The sequence below is a fragment of the Podarcis cretensis genome, assembly GCF_951804945.1.
Source record: "Podarcis cretensis genome assembly, chromosome: 2".
Lineage (NCBI taxonomy): Eukaryota > Metazoa > Chordata > Lepidosauria > Squamata > Lacertidae > Podarcis > Podarcis cretensis.
Window position 1 is genome coordinate 100,866,725 of NC_137171.1, and position 12,308 is coordinate 100,879,032.

The 12,308-nt window shown below is 43.2% G+C and overlaps 2 protein-coding genes across 5 annotated transcripts in view; one reads left to right on the top strand and one right to left on the bottom strand.

The window, feature by feature from the left end:
• LRIG1 (leucine rich repeats and immunoglobulin like domains 1) overlaps nucleotides 1-7,254 on the top strand; it is a 136,435-nt gene extending 129,181 nt beyond the window's left edge. Inside the window, exons 17-19 of the mRNA XM_079958700.1 lie at nucleotides 216-359; nucleotides 2,071-2,373; nucleotides 3,657-7,254. Of these exons, the coding sequence (XP_079814826.1) occupies nucleotides 216-359; nucleotides 2,071-2,373; nucleotides 3,657-3,841 (632 nt within the window). The 3' untranslated portion in view covers nucleotides 3,842-7,254. The remainder of the gene's footprint in view (nucleotides 1-215; nucleotides 360-2,070; nucleotides 2,374-3,656) is intronic.
• Nucleotides 7,255-8,161: 907 nt separating this feature from the next.
• Nucleotides 8,162-12,308, bottom strand: part of SLC25A26 (solute carrier family 25 member 26) — a 123,199-nt gene continuing 119,052 nt past the window's right edge. For 3 of the 4 annotated variants that reach the window (XM_079964040.1, XM_079964039.1, XM_079964038.1), the window contains one exon: nucleotides 8,162-11,326. In XM_079964040.1, coding sequence (XP_079820166.1) covers nucleotides 11,230-11,326 — 97 coding nt within the window. In that variant the 3' untranslated portion in view covers nucleotides 8,162-11,229. The remainder of the gene's footprint in view (nucleotides 11,327-12,308) is intronic. The other variant, XR_013835280.1, reaches the window with a different exon arrangement.

Below are 12,308 nucleotides of genomic sequence, written 5' to 3' on the forward strand. Positions count from 1 at the left end.
GCTTCCCCGCTGTCCCGGAGATTTCCCTATGGGCTTTCGTCTTGCGAAGGAAGCCCATAGGGAAATTCGTTTTGCGAAGCGCCTCCAAAACGGAAAACCCTTTCGTCTAGCGGGTTTTCCGTCTTGCGAGGCGTTCGTCTTGCGGGACACCACTGTATTTATCTTTCTTATCTGCAAACATTTGTACATCTGGTCAGTTTGTCATTTTGTTGCAGGGGTTTGCCAGACCGATGCAGCAAGAGATACAGAAGTCGATTCTCACCCTGTTTACCGACAGCCAAAGCTCTGCTTAGGATACAGCAAAGATGTTTGGAAAGGAGATGATGTAGCTGACAGGGCACTCGTCGCAGATAAGACAGGTATGGAACCTATTAATCTGCGAAAGCATTTTGGAAAATTCACTTTAATAAAGACCACGAGCACATCAAAGGAGCCTTTTCTTAGACATTCAGAGAATTTTTTATTTATTTTATATTTATTGAAACAGTTATATACACACTTCGTTTAAAATCCCACCTTTCCTGGTTTCCAACTAGATTTTCGTGCCACCTTCATACATAAGTAGCAGTTGTCTTAACAGCTGTGAAAGCATCATATTATTATTATTTTGTCTGAAAGCTGGGTAGAATCTAGAGAGCATGAATTGTTTAGGGAGTTACTCGCCAAAATGAGTAAGAAGCTATATAAGATTATTCCTCATGCCTATTTGTGGGTCCTGCCCCTTTTAGTGACAGTGGCATGAGAGAATCTCTGTAAAGGCTGTAATCCAGAATGGCTCAATAATACCTTTTATTGACTCACTTCTCCTTGGCAAGGATAATCAGCCTTTGGGCTGTGCTGAACTCTTTAAGTGTAATTCTCAAGTTTGCTGTCCACAACAGCACACAAGGTTGTATCGGCCCGTGATTGTCTACCCAATTAATAGGTCACAGTTGAACTGCAAACAAATCAAAATGTAAACATGCATTATATATTGGCAAAGATGCATTATATATTGACAAAGAGCAGCAAAATGGCAGAAATGGGCAGAGAAGTTGTGGGTAGGAAGCAAGGTGCTTAAGACTTGTCCTGTGTACCAGTTTCCCCTCTTGCAGTCCCTTCCCTTCTAAACACATATATTTAATTCCCCCTTGAGGGGAAAAAATCAGCACAAGAAGAGTAGCCGTTGAAAAGCAGCAGGCCAGTGGAGGACTGGAGTTTTCCTGCTTCACATCGTGCCCTTCCTCTACTGTTTTTTATCTGACCATCAGAGAACCAACTTCCTGAATCAGCATCTATTCATTTCCTTTCTTATGCTGTGATGGAGATGATGCATTAGCATTAAGGCCACCCAAATCCTGCTTCACCAAAAGCTGGGTTCTGTGACGTGCGCCGTTTTGAAAATTAAGTGCAATACGTGGCTTATTCTTTGTAATTCAAAAGGAGAGGCAAGAAAGTTCAGGGTATTGTGATCCCGTGTTTGACCTGTGCGGATTTTACTCAATAACTCCCCCGGCTTCTGATAGTTCACTAGAGCAGTAGCTTCATAGCATTTGCCATCATGAGGGACAGAGGCTTGCTTTTCGTTTAAAATAATTTAGCATCCTAAGAAGCTCAGCTTTCAGAATGACAGCATATGCCTAATCCTGGCTATGGTGAGGAACAAAAGGGCATACAGTGGTGCCCCGCAAGACGAACGCCTCGCAAGACGGAAAACTCGCTAGACGAAAGTGTTTTCCGTTTTGGAGGTGCTTCGCAAAACGAATTTCCTATGGGCTTGCTTCGCAAGACGAAAATGTCTTGCGAGTTCCTGCGGGTTTCCCCCCCTTCCCCCCCTTTTTCTAAGCCGCTTATCCGCTAAACCGCTAATAGCGCTAATCCACTAAGCCATCAATGGGCTTGCTTCGCAAGACAAAAAAACCGCTAGACGAAGAGACTCGCGGAACGGATTCTTTTCGTCTTGCGAGGCACCACTGTATAATAAGACAAGTCAGTCATTGAAGCTACCATTGCCTATTTTGTCTGAAGCATCACTGCCCCCAAAGTCATGGTTGCTTTAAAAGAATAATAACCTGCCTTTTCTCCCTCTAGGCTACAGCTTGCCAGTTGTGTGTACTGATTGCAGCGGGAGCACTGACAGCATGAGCGTCATCATTTACCCCAAGGATCCAGATTACGGCCCTCTGCCTACAGAGACTGTGCCTCCAAATGCTTCTAAAAGCAGAGAGTCCAGCAGGCAGGACAGCATACCTGCTGCTAACCGTCAAGGCCCTCTAAAGTGCAACGGGAGTGCAAGCAGCAGAAAATCAGATGGCAGCAGTACCATCTACCCCAGTAATCACGACAGGATGCCAGCTGCTAGCCCAGGAACACCGCCTCAGCCGGAAAGCAAAGGTGCGTGCGTGTTTTAATCTCTTCGACATGCCTGCTACTACAGTCAGTAGAGCATGAGACTCTTGGCATCTCAGGGTCGTAGGTTCAAGCCCAGGTTGGGCAAAAATGTTCCTCCATTGCATGGGGTTGGGCCAGATTGTCTCTTCCAATTTTACAATTCTATTGATCCTTTTCCAGGTGCTCCAGTAAAGGGATGGGAACACCTGTGGCCCTCCAGATGTTTTTGAACTCCAGCCCTAGTCAGCATGGCCAGTAATCAGAATTGATGGGAGCTGGTGTCCAGCAACATCTGGAAAGCCCACAGGTTCTCTTTCCTCCTCTAGTAAATTGCACCTGCCTGTTAAGGTTTTGGAAAATGGATGTAATGTATCGTATTTTTCGCTCTATAAGACACACCTAGTTTTTGGAGCAGGAAAACAAACAAAAAAATATTCTGAATCCCAGAAGCCAGAATAGCAACAGGGATCGCTGTGCAGTGAAAGCAACGATCCCTCTTTCTGTTCTGGCTTCTGGGATATCTGCGCAGCCTGCATTCGCTCCATAAGACGCACACACATTTCCCCTTACTTTTTAGGAGGGAAAAAGTGTGTCTTATAGAGTGAAAAATACAGTATATTTGCTCCTAAGCCAGGCATGGTTCTTTAGCCTTGATTCTTATACGCCCATATTGCTCTTGCAAACGATCCCCTTAAGAGTCGCGTTCCAGAACTTGGGTTCTGGAGTCACACAGGCCGGCAGGCAAGCAGCCCCAAATATATTTCCGCAGGACCTTTTGTGGAAATATAGCATGACGCATAACCAGGACACTCTAGTCTTGTAGCTTGGAATCTTGTGGGGTGGAGGAGCATCCAGAACATTGCTGGTTGGGAGGCATGGGAGAGGAGTGCCTAAAATAAGAAGACAGTGGCTGCATCCCTGCAATGTCACCAAAGAATCGGGTGCATTCTGACTTGATGGTGGCCTTGGTGAGTCTAGTGACCAGTGTTTGTGTTGCATCCAATCTGGAATGCAGCTCACTTCCCAGAAACACTCGCAATGAATTGTGTGGTTTGTTCTAAATTGGCAAACCATCCTGCATCATGGGAAAGCCAAGAGATCTCTGCTTATGGCTCCCAACAAATGCAAATAGTCGTGGAGGCAAAAAGTCTAAAGTAGAGATTTACGGGCGTTTGTAACTAAAATTACTTTTTAACTAAGTTTGGTTTAGGTCTAAATGTGCTGGTGCGTGTACTGAATGTGTGTGAGAGAGCTAACAGTGGGTTTTTATTTTTTTATTTTTACAGGTTCTTCACAGCCTTTAGCGAAACCTTTGGAGCCTTGTGGCTTTCTACTGCCTTGTGAAGGCTCACTGAGGCTTCTGAAAGGAACTGCTGAACTATCGCTATCAGAGAGCGAAGCCAAACAGGCGCTTCTCTCCAACGGACACTTACCAAGGTCACGCGACTCCCTTCACGAATTGAGCCACTGAAAAGATTGCAACAGACTGAGGAAAACTGCTATGTGCAAATTAAAACGGAGCATTATATATATATATATATATATATATATATATATATATATATACACACACCTACAGAATTTCTTTCTTTGCACGAAATTATCTAAGCTACTTCTACCTCAAGTTCTGAACTGATAGCTCCTCAAAGAATAGGGAAAAAAAGAAAGACAGGAAACAAGATGAGGTATAAGAAGCAAGCTTGCGTGGGGGAACGAAGTCTTATCAACGCAACACCCGCTTGTACATAGTGTCAGAACTTTCCTGGAAATATCCGTGGCTCACACGCTGGCTTGCATTATAAAGCACAGAAATGCAAAAGGTTCTTGTGTAAAGTGAAAAGTATTTGATAACAAAATTGTACATAAGAGTTTTCATATATAAAAATCTATCTAAATATATAAATATATATATATTATATTATATCTTTTAACAGAGGTTATTTTATTCCTTGGTGCACGATGGAACTGAGTGAACTTATACAATGACAACATACAATGTTTTTCTCGCTTAGAAGGTTGCTGTTAGGTTTCTGTGTTCTGTTTTGTTTTGTGTTGTTTTTTTTAATTCCCCAATCATTCTGGTGCCTTAGGTGAAAAAAGAACAGACTCATACATTTTTCTTACTGAAACAAGACCTTGTTTGTGAAATCTCCCCCCCCCCCCTTTTAATAGCAAGTACTGAATTGGTTTGCTAGTTCAAATATCCCCATAGAAATATTGCACTTACAGCACAATCCTGTCGTCTACTCAGAAGTGAGCCCTACTGACTTCAGTGGGGCTTGCTCCCAGGTAAGCGTGCAGGATTGTTGCCTCGGATGTTTTAAACTGAGCTCTGTTGCTTTAGTATTGCTTAGGCAGAGGTGGTGCAAAAGTGTCCCGGAAAGTTTGAAGAAGAATATGTTCCTTGAAACAAAAGGAAGTTAGACAAGAGTATGGGTACCATTATTAAACAGATGTACTTTGGCGCGGTTCCCATGCCGCGCAGTCGGGCTTGTGAAGGGAGAAGAGGGCTGCAAGTTCTTTCTACATCCTAGCTCCTGTTGTGAATGCCGGGATACAGACACACACATCCCATTGACTTCAAACAAATGTCAGCATGCATGCAGCCTTGGAGGAATGTAAGCAGCTGTCTCCTACTTGAGGCAGACCTAGCTCAGTCCCGTTTACACTGACTGGGAGTGGCTTTCCAGCACTTCAGAAAAGGGTCGCTCCCAGCCCTACCTGAAGATGCCAGGGATGGAACCTGGGACCTTCTTATAAGCCAAGCAGATCCTCTGCAGCCAAGCTACAGCCCTTCCCCTCTGCAGGATTGCAACGTTTGTGTGCCTATCTAAATGCGAACTGTTCATCGCACTAGTGCAGGCATAGGCAAACTCTGCCCTCCAAACGTTTTGGGACTACAACTCCCATCATCCCTAGCTAACAGGACCAGTGGTCAGGGATGATGGGAATTGTAGTCCCAAAACATATGGAAGGCCGAGTTTGCCTATGCCTGCACTAGTGGAAAAGCATTAAAACAAGCATAAGGAAGAAGAGGATTGATTGGCAGACCATATTTTGCTCTGAAAGCTACAATTTTTTTTCCTTCTGGCATTTTAGCACGGTCTATGGATATTTCAAAAGGCCTGGTTGCTTTCTTACGCAGTAATCTGACACACAGAATAATCCTTTTGCACACAAAGACCCGGTTTTCTTTTTCTGGATTCTGGCTTTGAATCTAGATTTTTTAGCTAGTTGCTCTTTTTGCTTTTAAAGAAACTTCTCTGAATTTTGAATCGTCTTTTTTTAGGTCCTCCAGGGCATTTTTTTTTATTTAAAGGATGCAACCAAACTAGGCTACTGCTTTCATTTTTAAAGTAACACTGCTTTGAGAGCTGTCATTTACCTAAAGCACTATTAAAAAGTAAACATAGAAAAACAATGTGAACACACAGGGAAAAGTTCTACTCAAAACTTAAATATAGAGAGCGTTCTTTTTGTCTGTAGAAGTGCTGCTGCTTCTCCTGATGCTTATTCACCTGGGTGAATAAAATTTCTCCCCTCCACCCCCAAGTTCTGTAGTTCAGGCTCTGCTAATATAAAGTTACATTTAGGTTGTGAATTAAGACGGAGAGGGGCAGAATGACATTTTGTGTTTTCTCTTTTTTATTATTCGTAGCCATGACTTGAAGGCCAGTTTCAGAGGAGCAAATGTGGGAAGCAAGAATATTTAGATTATTGTAGGCGCTTACGTAAGATTTCTGGGCCCAGTTCTGCCTATGGGGCAGGACACAAGTGAGGGCTTCAGCTAGCTCTAAACATACAGAGTCTGTGGATTGGTTCCCTTGCTCAGATTGTTCACAGTTCTAAAGAAGGCATTGTGTTATTTTCTTTCACCAGCAACAACAAATACCATTGAAGGTGGCGTTGCAAGGCCAGATTAACATGCAAGTTGCTCCTCACCCCAGTGTTAACGTTGCTTCATTCTACCTAGGTTACCCTCTTCTACTGCAGCTCCAGAGGAAGCAACTAGATGTTTGTGGCCTGGCTACTGTGGGTATTTTACTATATATAGTTTTGTGCGTGTTGTGGGCTTTCCACGAAATGGAAAAGCCAGTGACACACACGCTGCTCTCTTAAAGGCTGGGTAGTGCCTGCAAACATCTGGCTATTTTGCACCTCCAATAAGAGAGGTCCTACTTCCCACCCAGCCCATCTGGAGGAGACGATGGGTTTGTCAAGCAAGGACCCACAAAACCCAGGAGTGTAAGGAGAAAGGTAACAAAAACAAAAGACTCGAGACGAGTTTTGCCATCTGCTTTTTTAGCTGAAGCTGGCCGTTTTGAAGCAATGCATAACTTAGCCAGCTACCTGTCTCTATCACTTCCTGATGGTAGAGTCACTTGCACTTTCTGGTAGGTGGCTAATTATGTGAAGTGCCAACTTGTAGCTAGTCAGTGAATTTAAAAGGAAAAGAGTAGCCAATGGAGGTGGGAATCAGACTGCATTTTCCCTCTTGGTGGTACAGAAAGGGAATGCGTTATATGTTTTCTAAGAAGAGGTAAACTCATAAAGGCTAAGTTGATAGAGAGATGCAAGGGTGGGGGGAGGTATCATCATCGGAAATGCAAAGCACACTTGCCATGCTGACATTTTGAAAAATATTGTATTTTTGCATACTGTTAACTGTTTAAATAATATTGTTACTTCCACTAAATATGTGAATCTGCTGCTTCTGAGAGGCATTGTGAAAGAGGAAGTATTACTTTTGTGTACAAAGTTATTTATTTATTAGAAAATTTTGGTACAATGTTGTACATTGACAAAGTACATTGTAAAAATATTGGAAGTGTCCTAACAAATGGCATTGAAGTGACTTTAATAAACGCCCATTTATAATATCAATGGTTTCTGTTTAGATTAGGGTCTGTGATTATTGTTGGGTGGGTGAATGGGGTTAAGAGAAAAAGCCACATTGCTACGTGAGTGGAATTTGCAAAACTCCTTTTTAATATGCAGTCCATCCTAAAAACAATTAACTAGAGAACAAGTCCCACTGAGCCAAAGTGGAACTTGCTTAAGAGCAAATAGGCAGAGGGTTGTACAGTGGTGCCCCACAAGACGAATGCCTCGCAAGACGGAAAACCTGCTAGACGAAAGGGTTTTCCATTTTGGAGGTGCTTCGCAAAACGAATTTTCTATGGGCTTGCTTCGCAAGACGAAAATGTCTTGCGAGTTTTTTCGACTTTTTTCCCCTTTCCCCCCCTTTTTCTAAGCTGCTTATCTGCTTATCTGCTAAGCCGCTAATAGCGCTAATCCGCTAAGCCGTCAATGGGCTTGCTTCGCAAGACGAAAAAACCGCTAGACGAAGGGACTTGCGGAACGGATTAATTTCGTCTTGCGAGGCACCACTGTACTTTCATTATCATTGATAAGTAAAGCTTTTAGGTGGTTTTACTAACACCTCTCTCTGTCATCATGGGCCAATCTTATGGGCAAAAGCGACTGGGGGATTTGACAGTGTGCCGTATTGCCACCATCAATAGTGTTATATGGCATGCCCTACTCAGCTTTCTCTCAGTCTCTCTCACCCTATGAAGTGGAATCCCAATTTTCAAGTGTCTTGGAAGCCGAACGATTCGGAAGCCGAATGCCAAAAACCCGGAAGTGAATGCTTCTGTTTTTGAACATGCCTCGGAAGTCGAATGGCTTCCAAGGATTGTTTCTCCATTTTCTCCATTGACATTGCCAACCACCCATTGCGCCTCGGTTGTCGAACGTTTCAGAAGTTGAACTGTCTTCCGGAACCAGTTCGCTCCCAGCTTGGAGCTCCCCTTCACCCTCTTCCTTGAAAGATCCAACACTTATTCTAAGCCTCCTTACAAAGCCTACGTTTGCTCCCAGACAATGATATGTTACCTCTTAAACTGGGCTGAAAGTTCACTTGCTATGAAGAGCAATCAGAAACATTGTTCTAACACCCTCACAATATATGGGAATACTTTTGAAATAAACTGCTAAATTATTGGCTTTTTTGTTTTGTTTTGTTTTGTTTTGTTTTGTTTTGTTTTGTTTTGTTTTGTTTTGTTTTGTTTTGCAGAACTGCTATAGAATGAGGGGATGTCTCAAGATGAAGGTTTGTGAAAATATGAACTATGAGCAAAAGGAGAATTTGCAGGCACACACGCAACACATTTCAAGCATTAGTGGCAAAGCAAGAGAAAGCAAAGCAAGAGAAAGCAAAGCAAACTCATCTCAGGTTTGTGTTGATACAAAGGACATACAAAGCACATAGCCAACTAGGAACAGGTCAGGAAATGCTTGATTGAAAATAACTAGCAGCCATGGCTTCAAGTGGGCATGAAGCAAATTGGACAAAAAAGAACTCTGGGCTTCTCAGGCATGCTTGAACCCTCAGTAGATATCACTGTAATCCAACACAAGCTCACTTAACATATTTGTAATGGACATAATTCGGGGGGGGGGGGGGGGAGGTTGACAACATGGCTTAATTCACAGGGTTCTAAAAATTACATGGCACTGAAGAAGAGTTCTATGGCTATTGCCCATGAGAGCTGACAAGTACCTCCATGTTTGAGAGGCAGTGTAAATCCAAGCATCAGACGATGAGAACAAAACAGGATGTTTTCCAGGAGACACAGAGAGAGAGCTGTTGGAATGCTGGAATAGACAAGCTTTTACTCCGAGCCAACAAAGCAGTTCTTGAACGTTCCATCTGAAAATCTGATCCTGCTTTGCTGAGCAAGATTATTGGCACAACATTGTGTCTACAAGAAAACTTAATTAGTAGTTATGTCTCCAACTTAAGCATCTATATTATGTGGGGGAATGGTGTGTTTCCCAGGAACTCTGGAACTTTGGATTATCTCCTGCCTGGGTAGAACATGCCACAAACGTTATCTAGATCATTGCTTTGTGATAAGGGCAGGTGACAAAAATTATTCTTCAATGGCTTCTTTCAGTTCACTGCCAAGACTGTTTAAATATTAAACTTTAAAGACCTGATGAACATTTTGCCCTGTAATCTGCGTTATTTCTGTTTGCTTTTCCGTAAGTGGCTAGAATTCAATGAGACACTGACAAATGTTCTGCCCAAGCAAGCATTTCAATTGCCAAGTATGATAGTGCTGGATTTATGTATAAGCTAAGCAAGCTATAGCTTAGGGCCCCACTCTCTTGAGGGTCCCAAAAAAAATTAAAGAAAAAAATATAAGATGAAAAACAAATAAAATAAAACCTACACATAGCAACAGTGTTTTGTGTTGTGTAGGCTCCTATGATATAAGTAATGGGCCCTGCCTGCTAGCCTGCTCCCTAAAATATCACTGGTTTGATAATTTCTATATATAGGGTGCCTATATTCTGCATGGACTGGTTGCAGGGCAACATGTGCAAATGGCTTTAGATACCTGTTAGGTCCATAAATTACCATGTAGCATATATTCAAGACAAAAAATAGTGATCATTTGTTGTTGACAAAGGACATCTGGATATATAAAGGGCCCCATTACCTTCAGTAGCTTAGGGCCTCATCAAACCTAAATCCGGCCCTGGGCATGATCCCCCAGCATGCAGTTCTCCTGACACACGGACACCCAGCACAGAGGGGAGAAAGCCCCTTTGGGCAGTTAGAAGTCCTTTGCACATGCCGTCTGTTTGGCAGGGTTCATTGGGTGAATCCCGCCCAGTATATTTACACCTGAGTGTAGCCTTAAGCTGCAAAGCGGACAGCATCTCTCAGGGACGGCATCGGAGACATGCAAGTAGCAAACTTTGCACCCAGCTTTCTTTTGTAAGCAGCTTCGCAAGCTGCGCTTACAGGTGGTTACCAAGCAGTGTACAAAAATCAGAAGCCCAACTCACTATGTTACCCTGAGGACCAGAGGCACAGACTGCAACCCATCACTCCCTCCAGGACAGGCCCACCAATTCTTGCTTTGCTTGCTGCACTATTCCCTCAAATAAAAGGGGCTGTAAACGGCACCCTTACCCATCGCCCCCCCCTTTTTGTTGGTCATCCCCCTCCCCTTCTTCGCATTCTGCAAGACTGTGCTGCTCGTGAGGTGGGAGGCGGGTAGGAAAACCAAGAGCATTGTTTCATTTTCATAGGCAACCTTGTTAGACAGTAAAATAATACAACATTGTGCTTTTACTGGAGAAATCTGAGTCTAATTAAAAAAGGCAGCCTTGCTTATCCAAGCAAGAATGCTTGCTATGCACCTGCAGGTAGGAACAGTGGTCTAACCTTTCCAAATGGGGTTCAAACCACACACACACACACACACACACACACACACACTCTTAAGGAAAGAAATCCCTGCGCCTGTCCTCTTTTCTTCTGTCCTCTGGAGCATGGCAGGCTTGGGGTAACGTAAATGCTGTGATGCCGGTCTCACAAAACAAATGAGTGCTCCTTTTATTCCTTCCATGCCGTGCAGGCCATGTTCTTCTCATTTGCACATCATTTTCCCTAAATGAGTTCTAATAATAATGCCTTTCAGGCACAAGGCTTTCAGGCCCATAAAACGAGTCGTTTGCCCCCCAAAGTTGCCTTTCTTGGCATGCTCCTTCCAATGAGCTCACCACTCGAACAGGGGTTTCCATACAGGGACATTTTATACTAGGGAAACGGAATTAAGGGTTTTCTTTTCTTTTCTTTCTTTTTTTAAATAATAGTGAGAATAGAGTCCAGGCTGTTGAACAGCTGCTGAGCCACAGGAGGCAGGACCCAGGGCCTGCGGGGAGATAAACTTGTGGGAAGGCAAATGAATAACTTCACAAATGTGCATTTTTTTTTCCTTAGGAGAAGGGGGGAGGGAGCAGCTCCTCAGCTGTTCCTTTTTGAGTCCCAGAGCCAATTCACAAGAGCAAACGGCGTATCTTGTCATACATCCCCAGAAAGATAAAGCCTCCAAGACTGATGGCAGATATTCGAGGGACAACGCCTGCAAACAACCTGAGAGAGAGAGAGACAGAGAGAGAGAGAAGCAAAGATTATTTTAAGTCTCTTACCAAGATGCATACAACCACATATGTTTGGATTTAGGTTTGATGAGGCCCTAAGCTCCTGAAGGTAATGGGGCCCTTTATATGTCCAGCTGTCCTTTGCCAACAACAAATTGTCGCTGGTTTTTGTGTTGAATATATGCTATATGGTAATTTATGAACCTAATAGGTATCTAAAGCCATTTGCACATGTTGCCCTGCAACCAGTCCATGCAGAATGTAGGCACCCTATATGTAGAAATGAGCAAACCAGTGATATTTTAGGGAGCAGGCTAGCAGGTGGGGCCTGTTACTTACATCATAGGAGCCTACACAACACAAAACACTGTTGCTGTATGTAGGTTTTATTTTATTTGTTTTTTATCTTATATTTTGGAAATGTACACCCAGTGTTTATTTTTCCTTTAAAAAATTTTGGGGGCCCCCAAAAGAGTGGGGCCCTAAGCTACAGCTTGTTTAGCTTATACGTAAATCCAGCACCAATCTGTTGGATGTAGCTTCACAACTTAAGGATTTCCATCAGGCGTTTCTTAGACTACGGTACCCAACTCGACAAAGTAGGAAAGCAGTGAAGGAAGGCCAGATCTGGGGACAATCTGCTACTGAACAAATCTAAAGGGAAAGAGAAACGGTACCCCAAGTCACCAATAGGTAAAGGTAAAGGGACCCCTGACCATTAGGTCCAGTCGTGACCTACTCGGGTTGCGGAGGTCATCTGGGGAATCATAGTTGCCACCTAAAACCACAACCAACGCATAATTGATTTATTTTATTTTATTTTGTCACCACTAGTGGTTTTATACATAACTGAAATTTGTATTTGCTGTTGTTTACTTTCTCATTGGGACTGTGCACATTTTTGGCCCGCATTCTTCAGGCAAAGCGCATATTGTAAACACTTTAAACAGGTAAATAGTAACAGACTTGACTTT